General features: G+C 37.7%; 1 protein-coding gene across 3 annotated transcripts in view; it reads left to right on the top strand.

Annotated features, from left to right (window-relative positions):
* The window catches only part of b3glcta (beta 3-glucosyltransferase a), a 113,392-nt gene that overhangs the window by 76,090 nt on the left and 15,042 nt on the right, over nt 1-22,260 (top strand). For all 3 annotated transcript variants that reach the window (XM_067450461.1, XM_067450462.1, XM_067450463.1), the window contains 5 exons: nt 3,116-3,192; nt 4,612-4,723; nt 5,881-6,017; nt 10,758-10,821; nt 12,698-12,829. In XM_067450461.1, the coding sequence (XP_067306562.1) occupies nt 3,116-3,192; nt 4,612-4,723; nt 5,881-6,017; nt 10,758-10,821; nt 12,698-12,829 (522 nt within the window). The remainder of the gene's footprint in view (nt 1-3,115; nt 3,193-4,611; nt 4,724-5,880; nt 6,018-10,757; nt 10,822-12,697; nt 12,830-22,260) is intronic.

Here is a 22,260-nt window from a genome sequence, read left to right as displayed (position 1 = left end):
AGATATATTTAAAATTCTATCAAACAGAAACAAAGGCCAAACATTTGCACATCCAGCCACAGCAGCAGCACATTAAATAATTATTTATTTACCTCAAACTGTCTTTGCAGAACAAAATCCTGGCTCCCTCTGTCTCTCCAACAATTTCTTTCGCCATAATCTTTTTTCTTTTTCTCCACAAATTAGCGCACATACAATTTGAAGCAAACTTTGTGCAGTTTATCATTTTTAATAACAATTCCAAGTCTCGCGCGAGAACTCCGGTCTGAGTCACGTGTGATCTCGCGTTGTTTACTTGTCACATCGCACGTGTGTTTGGGAAACGTAGTTTGCACACCGGAGAGAGAGAGAGTTGTCGGCGATTCTTCCTCTTGTTCAGTCATGCACTGTGAACTCCTCTGTCGTCAAACCATCGTGCAGTGTGAACACAGCAGTGACTGAATGATACCCCAGATAGTCATGCAGTGTGAATAGAGCAGTGACCCGACGAGTTTGAAAATCGTGCAGTCTGAACTAGGCTTTACTTGTTTATTGCTGTTTTTAGTTCACCGGCGCGCGATAGAGAGCTTGCATGCATATGGTTGCCAGATTGGACATGTTTAGGTAAAACACCGAATGCATACAGGGTTTTTTTCACAGAAAAGATCTCTTTGGGGGATTTAATTACTGAAATCTGCACAACTGCGAGCTCTTTCTCGCGCGCGGATGATCTGAAAACACCAATAAACAAGTAAGCTGCATTTTATCAATCTCCATTTGAGATGTTTTGCTTGAAGTGTCATTTAGTCTGTCTGTGTTCTGTCAGGACGGTCAGGACTCATGAGCTGAATTGCTGTGAGCGGCTGAAATAAGCCAATCAGAGCAGAGCTCAACATTAATATTCATGAATCTTCCAAATAAGGCAAAAACAGAGCATTGCATCCTAGGGACAATTTATAGGGTTGTAAATGTACCTGTAAAACTGTATCTGGACAATTTTTGCCCTTAAATAAGCCACATACCCTCTATGTAGATATCAGAGAACAATTTCTGATCTGATGTCTATGTAGATATCAGAGAACAATTTTACATATTGTTTCCAATCATTCTAGGGCACCTTTGACACTGAGAATAATTGAGGGACTCAAACACAACTATTAAAAAAAGGTTGAAACAGTCACTGATGCTTCAGAAGGAAACATGCATTAAGATGATAAAAAAAACAAAAAAAAACCTTTTGAACAGGATGATGTCGTCCACATTTTCTTATTTTGTACAATTTACCTTGATCTTCAAATTCAATAAGTTTTCACCTCCGGCTCTTAATGCATAATGTTTCGTTCTGAAGCATCATTGAATAAGAACAATAAGTGAACCACACCCAAAGTTATAAGCATTTGGGGGAAAAATCTCCACCAGGTGGCAATGCTTTGAACCTTCTCAGGCTCCTTCAGGGCATCGTGGTGATGACCCATAATGAGTTTCGTAACAATCCGCTCATGTGTTCATAAAACATCATTTTATCACGAAATGTCCGGTATGGTAAAATTTGATAGCAGTCGACTCGGCATGACGTCCCGAATCTTTTATGATTTTTGGACAGTTCATAAGTTATAATCAGAAATTGCCATTTATCATATGTCAGGACCAGTAGGTGGTGCTGTGCTGAAACGCTGCAGGTCACTTCAGGTAATGCTTGTGAAGTTCGGTCTGAATACGATAAAGCGTGGCGGAGATACAGCCTTAAGTCTGATCAAGGAATCAAGAAATCAAAGGAAACAATTATTTTGTTTCTAGCCATTATAGTTCAAAAGTTATTAGCATAAATGAGTGAAAACTTTGGACGGGTGGTGATGCTAAAAGGAATGAGTTAGAGACTCCAAATTTGGTGTGGTTACTATTAGTACTGACATCTATCAGTGTACCAAATTACACAACTTTCCTGCAAGCAGTTCTATGGGCTGCCATAGACTCCAATGGCAGAAGAAGAAGAAAAAGAAGAAGAACGTTAACGTTTTCAATAGGTGGTAGGCCCCTAATAACACACATTTTTATGATCTCTCTTATTTAGTTATAATTATTTACATTTCACAGATTCTGCAAGTGGTTCACGTATTTTTTTGCAATTGTATAATATATAGGCTACAGTTTTCAATTGTAGTCTTTTAAAAAGGCTTCTGAAATAATAAACTAAGCGCAGTGTAGCATTGTCAAAAATATCATATTGATAATGAAATATCTGAAACGCATCCAATACAAATTTTCTGCACAATAGATACGCGATGCCAGCTGTACCTTCTCGCTCTCGACAGCGAGTCACACACAAACCCTTCCCTCACTTGTTAAATTTTCTCTGCATTAAATTAATATTGTTGGTGTTACAGGACTTGAATTTTGGTGTGGGGTTGCGCAAAATTGTTCTCATTCCTGCAAATTTTGTGCTCACATCCAAAGTGCGTACACATGAAGCTCCCTTGAGTTAGTTTACGCTGCCTAATTGCACTTAAAAAGTCAAATTCACACACAAAAAATTCAAAATGTGAGTGTTCCCATTATGTGTCCCATTAATAGTGTTCAATTATGTCTTAAGTAAACGTAAACTGTTGAGAAAGAAATGTGTAACAGTATAATGGATTTGTGCATCAGTCTTAAAGTGACAACAGCCTTACATAACAGCTGCCAAATTGAGAGATAATATTTAAATATCTACATGGCAGTTTTTCCCCCATGGTATCGATGTCAAAATTTTGGCCAGTGAAAATGCTGAGTGGCTGAGAGCAAATCAGCATGTTTGAATGATTTCTGAAGGATCATATGACAGTGAAGACTAGAGTAATGACCATGAAAATTCAGCTTTGACATCGCAGGAATAAATTACATATTAAACATTTATTTTAAATTGTAATAATATTTCTCAATATAACTGTTTTAATGGCTTCTTCTTTTTTGGATCAAACAAATGCAGTCTTCTTTTCTCTCCTTTGAAGTCCATTCATGATTTTGCTGGCTGTTGTCCTGACAGTAAACTACTGTCTCAAATCAGATAAACTGACTTGATAGCTTGGAGTTCTTATGGTATCTTCCAATTTTCTCTTCTTCTGACAGTAGCTGTAAATAGAGTGTTTGTCTCTTTCAGAGTCCCCCTGTCATCCTGCTCCTGCACACACTGTCAGACAATGAGGGAGACTGGAGCATTCTCCCACTGCTGCCTTAGTAAGTGCTGTAAATACTAGACATTATAGACATTCAGCATGGTGAAATGTCAGTGTTAAAAGTTTAATTGAGTTTCACTTGGATTATTCCAAGTTGTTTAAATTATATCACATGAACAAGAGTGATATTTTACTGAATATCAATACAGCTGTGATGTTGCAAACTTGCATTAATTATTACTTTTACTCTGCAAAAGAAAATGGTTTCAAAAGCCATAGTAGAATCAACAGTTGTGCGTCTCCTAACACACACTAGTTGTTCCTGAATAAATTGTTAATTTGATTAAATTGTGTGGATGATTCAATGGCTCACTAGCAAGGACATAGTCCGATCATAAGAGGTCATCATGGTAGGTAATTTGGGTACTTTTTGCCTACTTTTTTATGAGTACTGTGAATTTGGTATGTATTGTTATTTATATTTGTTTATAAAATTTAACTAAAAAATATTTACTTTGCAAGAACTAGCTAATATACCCCAACGGATGATTTGAGAAGGAAGTTTCTTAGTTTGTTGCGCATTATGAGATGTTGCAACTGTAATTCCAGCATTAACAAGTGTATGTTCATCAACAAACCGATGTATACATTTCTAATTCATTGAAGTGCACATGTAAGAAATTTATTAATAATGGTCCATAGGTTACCCGAAAAACCGAAATGGCTGATGTAACATTAAAGTTTGTAAAACAAATATTGCTCCATCCTTTATTTACTCAAAGTAGTAAGAACGACAGACAGATAATCTGCATTAATAGACAGTTTTAGGCAATAATGGCACATAGCTGATTAGAAAAAGTATTTCAGTAAGACGGTAATAACGTGGGTCAGCCAGTAAGCTGGAGACCTGCACAAAATAAAAAGCAAAACTACGTATTTTGAAAACCCAGTAGATTTGAAAATATATACACCAATAATTAATTATTCTAACAGGTTGTGATTCAGAAGAGCAAGTTGGTCCAAATAAAGTGGCACTGTCCCATCGTTATAGGATATGCGTTTTGAAAAAAACCTGTGTTGACCTTGCTGAGATTTGAGAAGCAGTTGACCCAAGGTTATTCCTGTTGTATCGCTGTGGTAGTTTTAACCACATTCTCATCCTTGTACACAACATGAACCAGCTACAGTGTTAGAGGGCGGGTCAAAATAGAGATTGTTTGCGGGCAGCCAATAAAGACCATAAGTGGTCATAATGCAAATTTGACACTTTGTTACATCAGAATTTAATCATATTTTTGGGAGACAAAAACAAAAAATATTTATCGAGCACTTTGATCTTTAAAACTTTTTTTTATTTTTAACAACTACTGTATATTACACACTTCATGAAAGGTAATATCTGACAAAAGCATTAAACAGGCACTTTAACTGGTTTGATTTTAGATTTTTTTTGATCATGCAGAATGTTTTTTCCCTTCAGCTTGTCATCACAGTTTGGCAAGAACTCTTCTTGGATCATGTTTCTGGAGGAGGATACCAGAGTGAAACTCCAAAAACTTCATGAAGTCCTCAAAAAGTTTGACCGCAGAAAAGTACGAACTTTTCATAATGTGCCAATTGTCAATTAAATTCATGTTTAGACTAAATTGATGTACTCCAGGTTAACAAGAGAGTGGAAATAGGTGGACATAGTGTTTTCATGCTGCTGAATAAAGACTTATTCTTGTAGATTTTTTATGTTCATCATGAATTTATTCTGTAGTAAATATAATGAAAAGGGTTCCACACATTTCCAATCATTAAAATACTGCATGCCCTAGCACAGCTGTAAAAATCCCAAATGACCAATGGATTCTGAATTGCGCACCACCGGGTTCTATTATAAATGAAACCTTAATGATTTTAAAACAACATGAATGTGCCATGGAAAAGTGAAATATGTATTGTGTATGCACTAAAAAACTCTCCAAGATGCTACTTTATCAATGATAAAAACCCTCCTGACAGAAACCACATCAAATTGAAAAATGCGTCATCATAACCCAGAAGTGATATTCATGTAAATCGCAGTTGTTATTCTAAAAATGGGCACGGTAATTGGTGTATAACAATTAAATTCCAAGCCCGTGTGTTCAAAGGCATCAAAAACTTTTTTTTGTTCCATAAATAAGAGTAATAAAAAGGGAAAAAGTCCCTCATTGAATCTTTCCCCCCTCCAATTTTATCACAAGATAAATTATATAGATACACGCACATGTATTCTGATAATCTCTATTCTCTTACAATTTCAGTCACCTGTGTTGTTGGCATATTAATGAAATTTGACAGTGCAAAGTCATTTACAGCTGCCTGTCATGTTGAATGTACTGAACAAGAGACTTGTCACAGGTTTCCACTTCATTAAAATCTATTCACCTAATCCTTTTCAAAATAACACCATAATGTAAACCACATTATGATGAGTCACTTGTACAGTGCATTCAACGTGACAGGCAGCTGTTGAGCACAGTAATAGGAGAAGAACTTTTCATAGAAATTTTCATATATTTTTTTTTTTTAGTCGTTTATTATTTAACCTATGATAATATGTACAGATGACTGTTAACTGATAATAGAATAAAAAGTTAGTTAAAATCAAGTTGGGGACTAATGCCCCACACAGTGTCATAAGAACGGATGGCAGCTATTAAGGTGTTATTTAGCCTGAGATGACCGTCACATGTCATTGATCTCCACATTTTGCCCTCAGGAGTGGTTTCTTGGCAAGCCACTGCATGATGAAGAGTCCACCATCATCCACCATTATGCCTTTTCTGAGAACCCAGCGGCGTTCAAGTACCCAGACTTCTCCGCAGGATGGGCACTTAGCATCCCTCTTGTCAAAAGGTTTGAATGCTGCCCTCAGCTGACTAGCAGTCACAAAGCAGATCCAAGGATCAGGTCTTCCAATATGTTTTTATAGACAAGGTTTAAGAAAAATGATTTAACTATTCCATTTTATTCTTCATGTAATTTTTCTGAAAAGATTTTCAAAGCTTGGGAATATTTGCATTCAAGGTTCAAATTTATTTAGCTATTTCAACAACAATGCACTGACATAGCACACAGACATGAACAACACATATTGCACATTTGGTGTGTCATCGGGTTATGGACCAGTCCATAAGGTGCTTAGCGCAAGCGACACAGCCAGAAATCACAAGTTCCCAAGAAATCACATAACCTAAATAAAACATTCAAGCATTAAGCCATATTTAAATATCGTATAGCTTGGAGGTAGCTGCTATCTCGGAAGCGTGATGTTCTTCTGGTGATGCTTCTGTACCTCTTCCCTGATGGAAGAAGAGATAACAGATGATGTGCTGGGTGGTAGGGGTCGATGTTTCTTGTCTTCCTAATAATTCTGGTACATAATGTGAGACTGTGGTAGGCAGACTGCAGCCAATGATCTTGGAGGGTCTTTTGCTAACTGGTGCTTATCTTGACTGGTCGCGTTCCAGTACCAGGACAGAATAGAGAAGGTCAGCATGCTTTCTGTGATAGAAATGAGTCATGCCTTACTGGCTAACCCCAAATTTTCTCAACTGACTGAGGAAAAAGAGTCTCTGATGAGCTTTGTCAGTCTACAATGAGACTAATGTTCATGTCCCATGATAGGGACTGCCCAAGAAGCAGAAGAAGGAGACCCTGGTGAAGATTCTGGTCTGCCTTCTTCCTAAAGTCCACGATCTTCTCTTTGGTCTTAGATGTATTGAGGATTAGGTTATTGTCCTTGCACCACCCTACCAGCTGTTCCACTTCTCCCCGGTAAACAGATTCATCCCCATCCCCACCGTGGTATCATCTGCAAATTTTAACAGTTTAACGGATGTTGAATGCGACATACAGTTGATATAATTAAGAGAGTATAAAAGAGGAGACAGGACACATCCTTTTGGGGCGCTGATTTTAAGAACCCTGGTTGATGACATATGATTAAGAATTTTGTCAGTTTTTCTACAGGACAAAAAGTTCAGGATCCATTGACATAGTACATTATTAACACCTATGGCTAAGAGAGAGTTATACAGCCTAATAAGGATACCGTAATTTCTCAAATAAACACCGGAGCCTTTATTTACCTGACCTGCCGATGGGATCCGGCTTTTATTTAAAGCAGGCTTTTATTAGGGGCAGGCCTGTATTTCTAATTGCATCTGTTTAAAATATAACTGCTTTAAGTAAACCGTTTTCAATTTAAAGTGATCGTTCCAGTGGACAAATATCATTGATTTATGTAAGAATCATTTGCAAAAATATAACTCCGCGCGCAGCTCCGCATCTGAAGATGAACGAGTTCTCGGCAAATCTAGCCGAGCATGACGTCTCATCACACCGGCCCCCAGTTTGCACATTAGGTGCTTATATTTACTCAATGAGCCTACAAAAGCAGAAATAAACCAAATTAAATATTTAAATATTTTGTTCTCCTGTCACAAGTAGGCTAATAATATCAAGCCAAGGTTTACTGAGTTTTACACAATTCTTTTGTGGTGTGGTTTTTGGTAAAATGTACTAAAATTAATATCATCACCTGTGTACATTAGCCCACTTCTTCTCGATGCTTTTTCCTGTTGGTTTATAGAACAATTACTCTGAGTCGCCCTCTGTCGTTTCAAAGAATAGCACAATGGCGAGTGTGTCAAGTATAAACGCCTCGTCCGTTTGGGGAGGAGCGAGCGCAGTCAGCGGAGGTGGAGCTGAGCTTTGAGGCTTTTGTACGACCACCTTAAGACATAAAAGAGACGAGAGGCTAATATTAGGTGCGTCTTAATCAGCTCCCAAGTTCAGTAGTCAGGGCACTGATCAGGACATACCGGAAAGTCAATGGACTGACTCCCTGATCAGTGCCCTAACTACTGAACTAGGGAGCTAAGACACGCGCATTGTGAAGATCGATAATTGTAGCCTGCCTGACACGGCATTTTCACAGACGTTGCATCAGGGCGTGTGGCATCAGGATGGTTTCACTCCATCGTGATGTCGGTCAGCCGTTACGGCTCAACCCTATTGAACATTACGATGAACTTGAATGCAGATTTAAATTAACAGCATTTAGGAGATTAACCACACCTTTTCCCCCGGCCTTTATTTGAGACCGGCCTTAATTTGTTTGTGCTGACCACGCCCCCGGCCACTATCAGAGGCCCGGCGTTTATTTGACTACAGGCTTTTATTTGAGGAAATACAGTAATATTGTTAAATGCTGAGCTTTAATCAAGGAACAAAACATGGGCATATGTGTGCTTAGCCTTAAGATGTTGGAGAATTAAATGTGTACCTAATGACACGGCATCATCCACTCCCCTATTTGCCCTGTGCAACAGGTCTGTAATCATTAAGGCAGGTGATGTTATTCTTCTTAGGCCCTGGAATGATCATGGCTGATTTAAAACAAGCAGGTACTATTGATGAGACCAATTGAACATTTAAGTGAGTATGAGAGTAAGCTGGTCTGCACAGCTCCTCAGCACAATGTGACACAATCAGGCCCTGCTTTACTGATGTTTTAATGTTGGAACAGCCTCCGGACATCATGCTCTAATTTTGAAAAAAAGAGGTGACTAGCCAGCCCCGGTTGGAAAAAACTGAGGGTACTTTCACACCTGCCTCATTTAGTTTGGTTAAATCATACTAGAGTTCGTTTCCCTCTTTGATGCAGTTCATTTAGTAAGGTGTGTAAGCAACAATCATACTCGGGTGCGCACCAAAAGCAGACCAAACGAGTGTACCGAGACCTCCTTGAAGAGGTGGTCTCGGTACGCTTTCAAACGAACTCTGGAGCGGTTCATTATCGTTTGTAGTGCGAACGTGATCCGACCTCGAACAGAAACAACTGCAAAAGTACTGATCATTTTTGGACTAAACCAGCTGCCGTAGTCAGCTGCGCTGACATTATGTGCATGACATTACCTCATAGATCGTTGACAATATTTTCGGAAAATAAGCATGTTAATGTACGCCTCCGCTTGAAGTGACGAGTAATGCGTAATGAGTAATTACAACCTTGTTTTCAAGTCGCATCTGCGCTTCATGCGCTTCAAATACACACAATTTAGTAGATTATGGCCAGGGACAAAACCAGCCCGCACAGTCGTTTCCCGATAGTGTTGTGTAGTTTGCTGGCTTTTCCTCTTTTGTCAGAATTTTCCCACAAGTAAATTCTGACCAATCGAAAAGCAGTTTAGGAAATATGCCATGGCCAGTGACTGATGTGGATGTTGTCACATGATGTTGATTGGGGTTTAGAATGTCTGATCTAGAACATGATGATCTTGTAGTTAGTGATTGTCTTCAGGCCCTGTCAAAACACCCTTAATGTCATGGATTTGAAGCTTGCTTTCAAGTTTTACTCTATAAGTGGCTTTAGCTGTTTTAACTGCCTTTTGAAGTTGGTATTTAGGAGTCTGTATTACACTTTGTCACCACATCTAAATGCAGCATTTTTCTTAAAGCATAAGCACCTTACTCCCTTATTATACCAAGACATGTTGTTACTGTAGCTGATGACAGTTCTGATGTGTATACTATACACACAGACTGCTCAAAAACACTCCAGTCAGTAATATCAAAACAGTCTTGTAACATATCGATGTCTGAGGGAGAGTTCCTCTTGACCCGCTTTATCGTTGTGGTTTGGATGTTTTAAGTTTCTGATGGTATTTGAGGATGATGAATATAGTGTTATGATCAGACTCAACAATCGGAGCTATGATTAGAGCTTGATACGCCTCCGGATTATAGGAGTAACACTGGTCCAATGTCTTATCCAGCCTGGTGGGAATATGAATCTGGGGCTTGTATCTGGGAAAAGCTTTCTTCATAGAGATGTGGTTAGAATCTCCCAACAACAAGATTGCAGAGTGCAGGTTGGAGTTTTTCATGGCGGAGATGTGATCAGCCAAATGCTGCGTAGCTGGCACAACTTTCGGTGGAAAACAACGCACAGTATGTGGGAGGAGATTAATTTGGGGAGGAAAAGGAACTGCACCAGACACTTAACTGTGAGATATTACAGGTCCGGTGAACAGTTGTGTGACAGTTTTGGTGTCCGTACACCAGACACCACCACTGCTTACGGGATTTACTGGTGCGATCCGCCTGATGAAAGGTGAAACCCTCCTGCTGTAATGCAGAATCAGGAATATTGTCATGCAGCCAAGTTTCTGTCAGGCAAATGGCAGAGCAGTCCCTAAAATCCAGTTTTCAGTGTTCAGTTTTTCTGTTTGCAAATTCTGCCATGTAAATAGCTAAATCTACCATTTTAAAGGGAATGGGAGATAAAACTCTGATTTGTTTTGTTGCAAGTTATGCCCAAAACACACTCATTATTTATTATTGGATTCGGACATGCCCTAAGTGCACTTGTGCCATGCAATTTAGACCATGCGCTTAGACGATTACAATAGGGCCCTATATCAGGTATACCATGGTTCTGAAAAATTAACATTGTCATACTGTGCTATTTACATGGTATTACCATTTTTACACTAGAAATGTCATGTTTGAGAAGGTATTTTCTGTTGTTTTTCAAAGTTTTCATTTTCTTTGTAGTTCACAAATTTTACAGTGATTTTCACATTTTAGGTTGGCAAGCAAAATTGAAGATGAGCCTTTAAAATCAGACTTCACCATTGATCTAAAACATGAGGTAAGAATGACATTTTTTTAATATTTTAAGATTATGATGGCTTACTATATATTGTTGTTTACATTTTTATCATGTTTACATTTTTTATTTGATGAAAGTGTCCATTTAATGCCGTTTGAGCATAAGCAACATCTGTGAAGTTACAATGCTCAAAGTTCAAAGCAAAGGGAGATATTTTACTTTAAAGAAATTGCTTTTTAAGGACCACAAAAATGGCTGGTAGGGACTACAAGAAGCTTATTCACAAGTTAGTGATTTCACTAACGCTAAAATTTATATAAACAGAACAAAGGGGGTAAAAGGATGTTAAGAAGAAGAGGAAGAGTACTAAGATCACATTTGGGAGTCTGCTCAAGCTGTCACATCCATCATTTCACATTTATTGCAATACAGATATTGCCAGCAGCCATATCTCCCTGTAGCCCAAGACTGGTTTCCCACTGAAGCTAAGCAGGGTTGAGTCTGGTCAGTACCTGGATGGGAGACCTGGATGTGTGGTTCCTAACTGTCCAGTGTAGTGATGGGCATTGTCCTTCAGATGAGACTTTAAACCGAGGTCCTGGCTCTCTGTGATCATTATAAATCCCAGGATGTATATCGGAAAAAGATTAGAAGTGTAACCCCGGCATCATGGCCAAATTTGCCCATTGGCCTCTGTCCATCATGACCTCCTAATCATCCACTTTGTCTTCATCTCTCTCTGTCTCCTCTCCACCAATCAGCTAGTGTGTGTAGTGCGCATTCTGGCACAATATGGCTGCCGTTGCGTCATCCAGGTGAATGCTGCGCATCGGTAGTGGTTGAGGAGATTTCCCCCCTTCTATATGTAAAGCGTTTTGAATACCCCGAAAACACTATATAAATGTAACGAACTGTAACACAAAATGCAATAGCTTGTCATAAAAGCAATATGACATAAGTTATAACCGCAATTAAAATAAACTATACCGGTTCTGTCTTCATGCAGCATATAATCTGTGGCTCTGATGGCATCTTACAACAGTTCCCACAGGAGCAATTTATAAATTATCATGACAGAATATATTCTTCTTGAGTCTCTCCATCATTGTCCTGTTTGAACATAAAAGGTTAAACAGTTTCTGACCTTTTCAGTGGGTTTCTGAGGTACTCAAAGTTGCTAACACGAGCTCTTGAAGTTCTGCCCTCTTCTTGAAAGTGGGCCAGGAGCAGCAGCTCATTTGCATTTAAAAGTACTTGCACAAAAACAGTTAATTTTTTTCTCACCCTCAAAAAGTTACAAATTTAACATACAAAAATGATCTATGGGGAATTTTGAGCTAAAACTTCACAAAAACACTGACAAAAGACATCAGAGACTCATTTTAGATCTGATAGGGGCATTATAGGTCCCCTTTAATGAATGTGACCTCATAATCATTAATCAAAACAAATGTCCCTCCCTCTTGCAGGGACATCTCATCTCCTCTCTGATGACACAGCAATAGCACATGACAAAGATCCAATTAATTCCAGATGGACAAAATCAAATCCTGCCCTACATACATTTTTTTTTAATGTTTAAGAAGCTGTTTCACTCAGATTAACATCACAATAGAGAAGACTATTGCAACTTACATTTCATGCCAACTTTAAACAGTGTCAGTGTTTCAATGGGGACAAATGCTGGTTTGTACCTCACTGACTTTTGTTTTATGAACAAAAACAGTTCTCAATTTTTCAAAATATCTTATTTTGTGTTCTGCAGAAGAATGAAATTAATTTAGGTTTAGAGCAAACAATAACATGATATAATTCTCCAGCTCAACGTTTGCTTTAAGTGTACGAACTCCAAAGCAATAAGCATTGTTTTGTATTTAAAAGCATTGCATTTAGCTAAATTATTATTCTCCTACAGGTGGCGCTGTACATCTGGGAGGACGGAAAGGGACCTCGATTGACAGGTGTTCCAGAACTTTGCACGCTGCCAGAGCACAATCCGAGAGCGCAATACTGTGCCACCACTGTCAGCAGCCATTCACCACTGTGTGTAGGTAACCTCCACATTGTGCGCTTAAAGGGATCATGAATTGAGATTTTCATATATAAAAGGTCATAGTAATATAAGGAGTGTCCTGTAAGTTTCGGAGCTGAAAACTTCCTTGTTAGTGAGAGAAAAGCTTTTGTTGACAGCTGGCTCAGGAAACGCAGAACACGAATGTGCTTACCTGAGACATCATAGTTAAGTGAAACGCCTCCTTAAACGAACAAGACGAATGCCTAATTATGTAGCCCCACCCACCAACTTGTGCATGTAATGACATGTTAGATAAATAACATATGCCTAGGTGGAGCTAAACCGGATTTAACATCCAAACAATAAAGCTTATGTTGAAATAACATTCTTTTCTTGATGTGCATTGTTCACTCTCTTGACTGGTAATTTGAAGGAAAAAATACAATAGCAGAAGTTTTGAACATGCTGATATATCTGTAGTGAAGTTTTGCAGATGCGTGCATGCGTGTGTGTGTGTGTGATTGAGAGATGTGGTTTGCGGTTATATCCACCGATCAGGCAGGCCAAGTGATAAAAAAATTCATAAAGACATTTTGTGAGCCCTTTAAGTGAATCATTCCTGTTGCCGTTTCTCCCTATTGGAAGTTTTCAAAACAATTCCTCATGTGTAAGGGAGCTGAAGCTCATTATAACACCATAACAATCATAGCAGTGGCTTCACAAATGCTTTGCTGCATACCTCGATAGTAACGAGTGGTTGTTTCAGTCAAAGTTGCTCATCTATCAGCTTGAATCAGTTGGCTCATTCTCCTCTGACCTCTAGCATCAACAAGTCATTTTCACCCACAGGACTGCAACATACTGGATGTTTTTCCCTTTTCACACCATTCTTTGTAAACCCTAGAAATGGTTGTGCGTGAAAATCCCAGTAACTGAGCAGATTTTGAAATACTGAGACCGGCCCGTCTGACACCAACAACCATGCCACGCTCAAAATTGGTTAAATCATCTTTCTTTCCCATTCTGACATTCAGTTTGGAGTTCAGGAGATTGTCTTGACCAGGACCACACCCCTAAATGCATTGAAGCAACTGCCATGTGATTGGTGGATTATATAATAGCATTCATGAGAAATTGAACAGATGTTCCTAATAATCCTTCAATTTCTCATGGAAAATGTGTGTGTCTATATATATATATATATATATATATATATATATATATATATATATATATATATATATATATATGTATGTATGTATGTATATATATATATATATATATATATATACATACATACATACATACATACATACATACATACATACACACACACACACACACACACACACACACACACACACACACACACACACAAATTTTACATTGCATTTCATTACATTCTCATGCTGAGAAACCAGACCAGGAAAGACCAGAAAAGGTATGCTCAAAAAATCTTTCTCAGGAAGGAAATAATTTAGGAAGAATTATTTTATGGAAGCTTCCACATATGTGAGTTGCAAAAATTTGTGGTGATGGCACAAAATCAAGTTACCACATTTGGAACCAAGGTAGCCGTTTTGTTTAGCCCATAGACACTCAAAAGGCATTTTAAAAATAGTTGTTCCTCCATGAGGAATATCTCACACAATGTTGATTTTTGACCCATTTCAATTGAGAACATCCACTGTAAGTAATAATGTGCCATTTTCTACAATCTGCATGTTTCGTGAAATTACAAGCCTAAACACCACATGAACACTCCATTTGAGCTGGGTACCACCTTCAGTTTTAAATGTAGTCAATTTAATTAGAATTATATGACACTATATATAGGCTGTTGCCAATTTAAATCAGTATCAACCAGAGCCAGCTTTGCACTTCAGAGGTGGCAAAGAAGCTGCGTCTGTAGGTGCTTTTAGATGTATTTACACCGTTTAATGCTGCTCAGTGGGCAGTAAATGCATGCACAGCAATTGCATTTGCATAATGTAATGAGATTATATACAGAAATATGAAATGAATGACAAAATAAACCGATACTTGGGTTATGAAATGGCAGCAGTAGGTGGCGGCAAGTCACTGTGTTAATGAATGAACGAATCATTTATTCTACCAATTTGCTCAAAATGCTGATTTATTAAGGACTAAAAATCAAGTGGCTGTCTATATGGGTCTTTGAATCAATCATTTAACGATTCATTCAAAGACTCGGGTTCATTTGGAAATGAAACACCACTCTGTTTGCCTTTGCCATGGCAGTCACACAATGGTTCTGTGACTTTGCTTTGGAAGTTTAGCTGGCAGAGAAAATAAAACACACTGTTGTGTGACATCAATTAATAATTAAATAAACTCAGCGTAATGCCTAAAATCTAAAGTTGTGACTGCTGGATTGACATTTGCTCTGCGCTGTTGTGTTGTTTGCACTGGGCCAGTTGGCCAACTAAATAAACCAAACAGTTTGCCATATAAGTAGACTAATGGGTAATATGGGAGCAGGTGCAATCTGGGGGTGGGGGTGGGGGCAGTTGTGGCCTAATGGCTAGAGAGTCTGACTTGTAAACCGCAGCAATAAAATAGCTGCCCACAGCTGTGCGTGTGTGTATGTGTGTGTGCACTTGGATGAGTGAAATGCAGAGCACAAATTCCAAGTATGGGACACCATTATGAAGGTATTTTTGGTGCAAAACACCTAAACAGAAAAAAATCTTTTAGGAGTTGTAAACTTGTAGCTTTTTTTCTCTCTTACAAACACAACACAAAAGTTACACCTTTAGAGATTCTTCACTGCAGGTGCACAAATCCTATTCTACAAATCGCACATGAAGAAACTCATGCGCTTGCATCTATCTATCTATCTATCTATCTATCTATCTATCTATCTATCTATCTATCTATCTATCTATCTATCTATCTATCTATCTATCTATCTATCTATCTATCTATCTATCTATCTATCTATCTATCTATCTATCTATCTATCTATCTTCAAAATCTCCACCACGTCACGTTGGGGGCGGGGGTGCTGTACAAACGAGCTCTTCTGATTGGCCGAAATGTTCTGCTCTCCAAACAGCACTGCCTCATAGATGCACAAATCACATTTGCTCCACATTTTGTGGTGTATATTGTACAAAAGTGAGAGCACGTGGAACTTGTCCTTTGAACTGCGCGTGGGACTCGTAGCAGCAGATTCAAGCAGTTGTAGAGATTGGACTTGTGCTTGTGTTAGAAAAATATCCAAGAGAAGTAATGCATTTGTGACCAAATATTCTACAAGCATTCAACTCTCATCGCATGGATTCACACGTTAATTTGCAGATGTGCAAAATTTGTCCGTGACTTAAAATTTTTGATACGGGTGTGTGACTGCGTTTTGCACCATATGCATTGCAGCAACTGTAGCAAAAATGTGAGCGCATGAGTTTCTTCGTGTGTGATTCGTAGAATAGGATTTGTGCACCTGCATTGAAGAATGTGTAAAGGTGTAACTGTTGTGCTGTGTTTGTAAGAGAAAAAATGCTACAAGTTTACAACTCCTAAAAGATCCCATGTGTGGATAGGCTCTACAGATACAAATTTCACTCTCACTGATGTTCAGGTGTTTTGCACCAAAAATACCTTCATACACCATACTTGGCTACATGGCAAATTACTTTAACTTTTTTTCACTTTCAAAAGCCTTTTCTGGGTCTGCCCTGGTACAGTTTGTGTCAAGTCATTAGTCTGGTTGTTTGAGAAATTGTATACATGCCGCCTCAGTTTGTGCGTTCTGCCTCGGGTCCTGAACCGAACCGATTATGAATACAATTAAAAATGTATTTATCCTAATCCATTCCTGGGCATTTCATCCTGTTGCAGTCTAAAGACGGTGACCATGTATTCACTGCATAATTGTTATGATTCAAACTTTACACAAGTGACTATGAATAAGTGAGGTTGGGCTGTTTGCAGACATCACCATCAAGTGCACTAAAGCATCTGTCGGCTGTTTCCATAATGAACTATTATAATCTCTTTGATTTTTAAGTGTCTCTGTGGTTTCATGTTGAAACATTCTATTACATAATTCATAAGCTGCTGGACTTGAGGCTATTATTTTCCCTCCTTATTTCCATTTTTGTAACTTTCTTTTCCAGATACGGACAGTTGTGGGTGTGTTACATTGCATTTAAAACTATATAGTATAATAATATATCTGTAACACTTTATTTTAGGGTTCAGTTATTAACTATTAACTAGTTGCTTATTAGCATGCATATTACTAGGATATTGGCTGTTTATTAGCACTTATAAAGCACATATTAATGCCTTATTCTGCATGACCTTATTCTACATCCTTTAATCCTACCCAATACCTAAACTTAAAGGCTACAAAAACTACCTTACTAACTATTAATAAGCAGTACATTAGGAGTTTATTAATGCAGAAGTCATGGTTAATAGTGAATATTTGTTCCCTACACTAAAGTGTTACCAATATATCATATATTAATAAATTGAATGAAATTTCATTGAAAATGAATTTTTGGGAATTGTGTGTATATGTGTATATATATATATATATATATATATATATATATATATATATATATATATATATATATATATATATATATATATATATATGTGTGTGTGTATTGTATGTATGTATATATATATATATATATATATATATATATATATATATATATATATATATATATATATATATATATATATATATATAGCAGCATATATATATAAAATATTTGATTGTTTCCTTTAATATGTAGGGTCATCAAAAACCAATATCCCCTACAGACATCACTTGTGCGTGTATAGATATCAACAATATCCATGGCTGCAGACTATTTTAAAATGCACATGCATTATTGGTTCATTTCAGTTAGGACCAGCTCTCCTCTCCTGCCCCGATGCTTTGTCAACATCCAGAATGTCCCGGTGTTTAATATTCACAGCGTGTTCAGATCAAAGCAATATCTCCTTGAAGAAGCTCTGAGCGCTCTTATCTCAGAGATACAGTTATCTGCCCTTTGTGTACTCCCCACAGATACATTACCAATTCCTCACCAAGAAATACACAAAAACAAACACTAGCATAATACAAAAAGAAGTCGGACTGCTGTGTCTGTTTGATTTGAAGCCGCAGATGTTTTTTGTTGCCTTTATTCCAGTCTGAGACTCTCTAAGCATGTAAACAACAAGTGTAAAATGCACGTAAAAATGACCTAAGTGAGCAAATAGACTCAGGCGGTAACGTCAAATCATGTTAAGTATGATACTCTTGTGGTTTGAATGGTTCATAAACACCTGTTTGCGATTCACTGTGAAGCATTAAGCATTCATCACAGGTGGCTAAACGCACTAAACACAATATCTTTTTAACATTAAAGAGATGGTTTACCCAAAAATGAAAATTAGCCCATGATTTAAATGATTACACACCCTAGACATTCTTCTTTCAGAAGATTACAGTTAGTTATATTAAAAATTACTGGCAAATCCAAGCTTTATAATGGCAGGGATTGTTGCTCTGTCCATAAAAGTGCATCTGTCTGTCAAATAACGTGCTTCACACAGCTCCGGGAGGTCAATAAAGGCCCTCTGAAGCGAATCATTGCATTTGTGTAAGAAAAATATCCATATTTAACTTTTTGAATTAAAGTTCAGGCTGATTGCCTTCCGTGGAAAAGTGTTGAAAGTGCCTGAGTTCTAGATGCGTATGCGACGTCTCACGAGCTTACCCGGTAGTGTAAGCCTTTGAACTGCAACGGCACTTTCAACACTGAATGGTTCAACACCATAAACTAAATATAGAAGGCAATTTATTAACCTCCCAGAGCCGTGTGAAGCACGTTATTTGATGGACAGATGCATTTTTATGGACCTCAAAAACAGAGCAACAATCCCTGCTATTATAAAGCTTGGATTAGCCAGGACTTTTTTAATGAAACTCTGACTGTAATCGTCTGAAAGCAGAATGTCATATACGCCTAGGATGACTTAAGGGTGAGTAAATCATAGGCAAATTTTCATTTTGGGGTGAACTATCCCTTTAAGCCTCCAAAAGGAAAATTGTGACTGTCTTTTCACACCTGCAGTTTTACCAATGGACACTGACTCATCTGATGCTGCAAGTTACAGTGACCTGAGCCGTTGAGAAATATACAAAGAACAAGCAGCTAGTTATAAAAAAAAATATATTTCTGGAATAAAAAGAGTGTAATATATGGTTTCGTGGTTTGTAAGAAATAATTCACCCATTAAATTTAGACATTTTATAAAATAAAGTATTATCTATGTGTGCTTGCTTTAATATTAGGGCTGTTAATTTAACTCATTTATTGCTCAGATTTCTGCAACCTTCTCCATTTGTAGATCATTTTAGATCAACTTAAAACCATTAACAAATCTCAGTAGCATCGTAGCATCAGTGTTATTTATATACTATTAAAACATGTATTCATATTTTAATTAACTAACATGAACTAACCATTAACAATATATTTGTTGCTGTATTTGTTTATCTTTGTTACCATTACCGTAATACAAATTCATTATTTGTTCATGTTAGTTCGCAGTGCTTTAACTAATGTTAACAAACAACTTTTGATTTTAATAATGTATTAGTAAATGTTGAAATGAACGAAGATTAATAAATGCTTTAGTTCATGTTAACTAATGTACTGTAGTTAATTAATGTTAATAAAAACTTGCACAGCGTTTCAAAATATTATGCAAATTATATCTTTCTCTGATTTTCATAATTAGCCAATGCAAATCACAGTCAACTTAATTTTCAAGTCATCGACCATTACAAACCTCCTAATGATAACAGTATTTGAAACAAACCTCCTAATAAATACTAAATACTGAATAATAAATACTGTTATCATTGAACAAACCTCCTAATGATAACAGTATTTATTTCAAAAATTAAAAAAAAAACTGAAAATGCACTTTTCCAAATTATTATGCACAACAGAGTTAAAACATTTTATAAGTTGTAAAGAACTGAAAACTGGCATTTGCTGAATTTGCATTAGGTGGTCATATTTACTAAAATCAAAAGCTATTTCAATCAAAAATATCCTAACAGGCAAGTTACATCTTAACATAGGACCCCTTCTTTGATATCACCTTCAAAATTCTTGCATCCATTGAGTTTTTGGACGGTTTCTGCTTGAATTTGTTTACAGGATGTCAGAATAGCCTCAGAGCTGCTGTTTTGGTGTGAACTGCCTCCAACCCTCATAGATCCTTTGCTTGAGGATGCTCCAAAGGTTCTCAATAGGATTATGGTCAGGGGAAGCGGGTGACCACACCATGAGTTTCTCATCTTTTATGCCTTTAGCAGCCAATGACAAAGAGGTATTCTTTGCAGCATGAGATGGTGCATTGTCCTGCATGAAGATAATTTTGCTACAGAAGGCACGGTACTTCATTTTCATACCTTCAGGGACCCTAAAGAGTCCTACTAGCTCTCTCCCCATGATTCCGGCCCAAAATATGACTGACTCTGCCACCTCCTTGTTGACGTCACAACCTTGTTGGGACATGGTGGCCATCTACTACTCCATCCATCTGATCCATCCAGTGTTGCACGACACTCATCAGTAAACAAGACTGTTTGAAAATTAGTCTTCATGTATGTCTGGGCCCACTGCAACCGTTTCTGCTTGTTAGCATTAGTTAGGGATGGCCAAATAGTAGGTGTATACCCAACTGCAAGCCTCTTGAGGACCCTACACCTTGAGGTTCGCAGGACTCCAGAGGCACCAGCCGCTTCAAATATCAAGGTATCAAGCAGCTTTGCACTATTTGACGTGTATTACGGCCACAAATATATTCTTTTTCTTTTTTCATATTGCTTGAAACCTGTTGCCTGCTTAAAGGAAGTGTATGTAAGATTGTGGCCAAAACTGGTACTGCAGGTGTATCCCATCTCCCCCTCCGCCCTGACTTGAGGTTGCCAGATAGCCTGCAGGATCAGAAGGAACATTTGTAGCTGCAGCTGTGGTAACTAGAGCAGATCTGGCAACCCGGATGCCGAAACACTACTTACTTTGTGATTGGTCGATAGGTGGAGCGTGGAGCTTCAAGCCAAAACACAACATGTCAACATCAGTTGAGGGCTGCAACAACAACTTTTAAATGACAATATCCTGGACAAACTATTGTTGTCAGTGATATAAGTATTTGAAATGAACATGATTTCTTAATGTCTAGTGACATAGGGCCATTTTATTCTTACACTTACATACAGTTTCTTTAATAATGTGGAAAACACAATACCATCCATGAGTATAATTGAAAAAAAAAAAAAAAAAACATGTAATGTTTAGGACACTTACATCCAATTTGCACACTAATTTTTGAACGCGATATATTGTGAAGTGATACCTTAAAGTTTTAGTATGCTTTTGTCTTTTTTGTTTTTACGTTCTGTTTAGCTTTGTTGTTCAATCGCCCAGTCATGCCCAACTCTTTGCGAGCCCATGAATTACAGCATGCCAGGCATCCCTGTCTTCCACAATCTCCTTCAGTCTGCTCAATTTTACGTTCACACACTATCAAACCATCTAATCCTCTGCCTTCTCCTTCTCCTTTTGCCTTCAGTCAATCTCAGCATCAGGGTATTTTCTAATGAGCCCTCTCTTCTCATTAGATGGCCGACATATTTGAACTTTAGCCTCAAACAATTCAGAATCTATCCTTCCAATGAAACGTCAGGGTTGATTTCCTCTAGGACTGACTGATCTCTTGCAGTCCAAGGGACTCTCAATAGTCTTCTCCAAACACCACAGTTCGAAAGCATCAATTCTTTGGCGCTTAGCCTTTCTTATAATCCAGCTCTCACAGCCATACATTACTACTGGGAAAACCATAGATTTGACTAACCTTTATCAGCAAGGTGATGTCTGCTTTTTATCTAGATTTGTCATTGATTTTCTTCCAAGTAGCAAGCGTCTTCTACAGTCACCATCTGCAGTGATCTTGGAGCTCAAGAAAACTAAATATGTCAATTTCATGAATTGGACCGGATGCCAGGATATTAGTTTTTTAATGTTGAGTTTCAAGCCAACTTTTGCTCTCTTCTCTTTTTTTTCATCCCTTTTTATAGTTCACCCAAAAATGAGAATTCTGTCATTATTTACTCAACCTCAAGTCATTCCAAACTGTATGAATTTCTTTCTTCTGATGTACACAAATGAATATATTGTGAAGAATGTTTGTAACCAAGCAGATCTCGGCAGCCATTGACTACCACAGTGTGTTTTTTCCCCCACTATGGTAGATGTGGGTAGTTATGTATATATAAGCTCAATTATTGCATAATTATTAATTCTGTGTCTGTGTCCTATTATGTTGAAACAACAACAACAACAACAAAAAACTTTACATGAGGTGTTCTTACTTTTCACAGCACTGCACAGTATGTACTGCTGAGCACTTTC

This window comes from Pseudorasbora parva, chromosome 8 (genome assembly GCF_024679245.1).
Source record: "Pseudorasbora parva isolate DD20220531a chromosome 8, ASM2467924v1, whole genome shotgun sequence".
In the NCBI taxonomy this organism is placed as follows: domain Eukaryota; kingdom Metazoa; phylum Chordata; class Actinopteri; order Cypriniformes; family Gobionidae; genus Pseudorasbora; species Pseudorasbora parva.
This window is presented reverse-complemented; position numbering and strand designations above follow the sequence as displayed.